The following is a 1,061-nucleotide window of genomic DNA, read 5'->3' as shown; positions in this document are numbered from 1 at the left end:
CGTGTAAGGATCCACGCCAGGCTTTCAGGGAGGCCGCGGACGCCGAGATCAATCGTTCGCCGCCTGGGCCCGTAGAGCCCCAAGGAGGGCCAAGAGCCGACCGACCGCAGGGAACGGCCTTGCGAGGTTAGAAGAAGTCGGAGGGGACAGGAACGCTCCCGGAAGGCGCAGCCATCGAACTGGACTGCCAGAACGCCGAGTTAGCCGCCGAAGAGGCTAGGTCGACATCTTAGGTTCTTCGCCGAAGGTACTGGTTCGAGGTGGACGAAGCCTACGCTAAGTCAACAGACTATGGGAGACGATCAGCCCACGGCCAGTCGAGATACCACCCCTTCGGGACGCCGAAGTCGACTACGCGTAGTCTCTGGACGCCAAGAAAATAGAACGATAGTATGTGGAGATATCGGGAAGTATCAGAAGAAGACTGAGAGAAGATCAGAAAGGCATGAGGTGTTTCAAGTAAAGAAACTAGTTCAAAGAGAGCGTCATTTCCAGTGGGCAAATGCAGAACGTGGAAGGACCGTGTGACAGTAGAAAGACCAAAGTGGAAAGTGAACTGGAAAAGAAGAGAGTAACACAGAAGGAAGACAGGGGACAATTTGCGGTGAAAGACACTAATGTGTGTTGAAGAAAGTGCTGTCGCTCAAGTCGGATCTGGTTGTGAGAGAGTTTGTGGAGAAACAGAAAGGAGGGTAACTCGGTGTGAGAGATTAGAGTGACATAGAGAGTGAAGAAAAGAAAGAATGGATAGTCTCAGACTAAAAGAATTGTTAAAAGGAAAGATAATGAAAGTGAATGGATTGGAGAAGAGTCAACAAAGGAAGAAGAAACAGTTGAATTCAAAGACTCCGGGAAGAGGGGAGTATGACAGGAGTCAGCAAAACATTGTAAGGTCAGAGAGGGCTAGGATATAGAGCCGAGAGCTAATATCGAGATTCGTAACAGGGTTAGGCCGCTTTGATATCAAATCTAAGAGGATCGATGAATGAGTGACAAGGACTATGGATAGACGCTTCAGCCTTTTCAGGACAGGATAACTGTTAGAGCACTGCGCGCTCTGA

At 49.6% G+C, this 1,061-nt stretch overlaps 1 protein-coding gene across 1 annotated transcript; it reads left to right on the top strand.

Annotated features, from left to right (window-relative positions):
- Positions 1-378: 378 nt before the first annotated feature.
- CSUI_008239 (uncharacterized protein) lies at positions 379-649 on the top strand (the record flags this gene model as incomplete). The annotated part of the gene is made up of 1 exon (XM_068068373.1): positions 379-649. A coding segment is annotated over one exon (150 nt), but the record flags the coding sequence as incomplete, so codon positions are not given.
- Between the last annotated feature and the right edge of the window lie 412 nt (positions 650-1,061).

Source organism: Cystoisospora suis (genome assembly GCF_002600585.1).
Source record: "Cystoisospora suis strain Wien I chromosome Unknown contig_4573, whole genome shotgun sequence".
NCBI classification, from domain to species: Eukaryota; Apicomplexa; class Conoidasida; order Eucoccidiorida; family Sarcocystidae; genus Cystoisospora; species Cystoisospora suis.
Note: the sequence above shows the minus strand (reverse complement) of the source record. Positions and strands in the feature narration are given on the sequence as shown.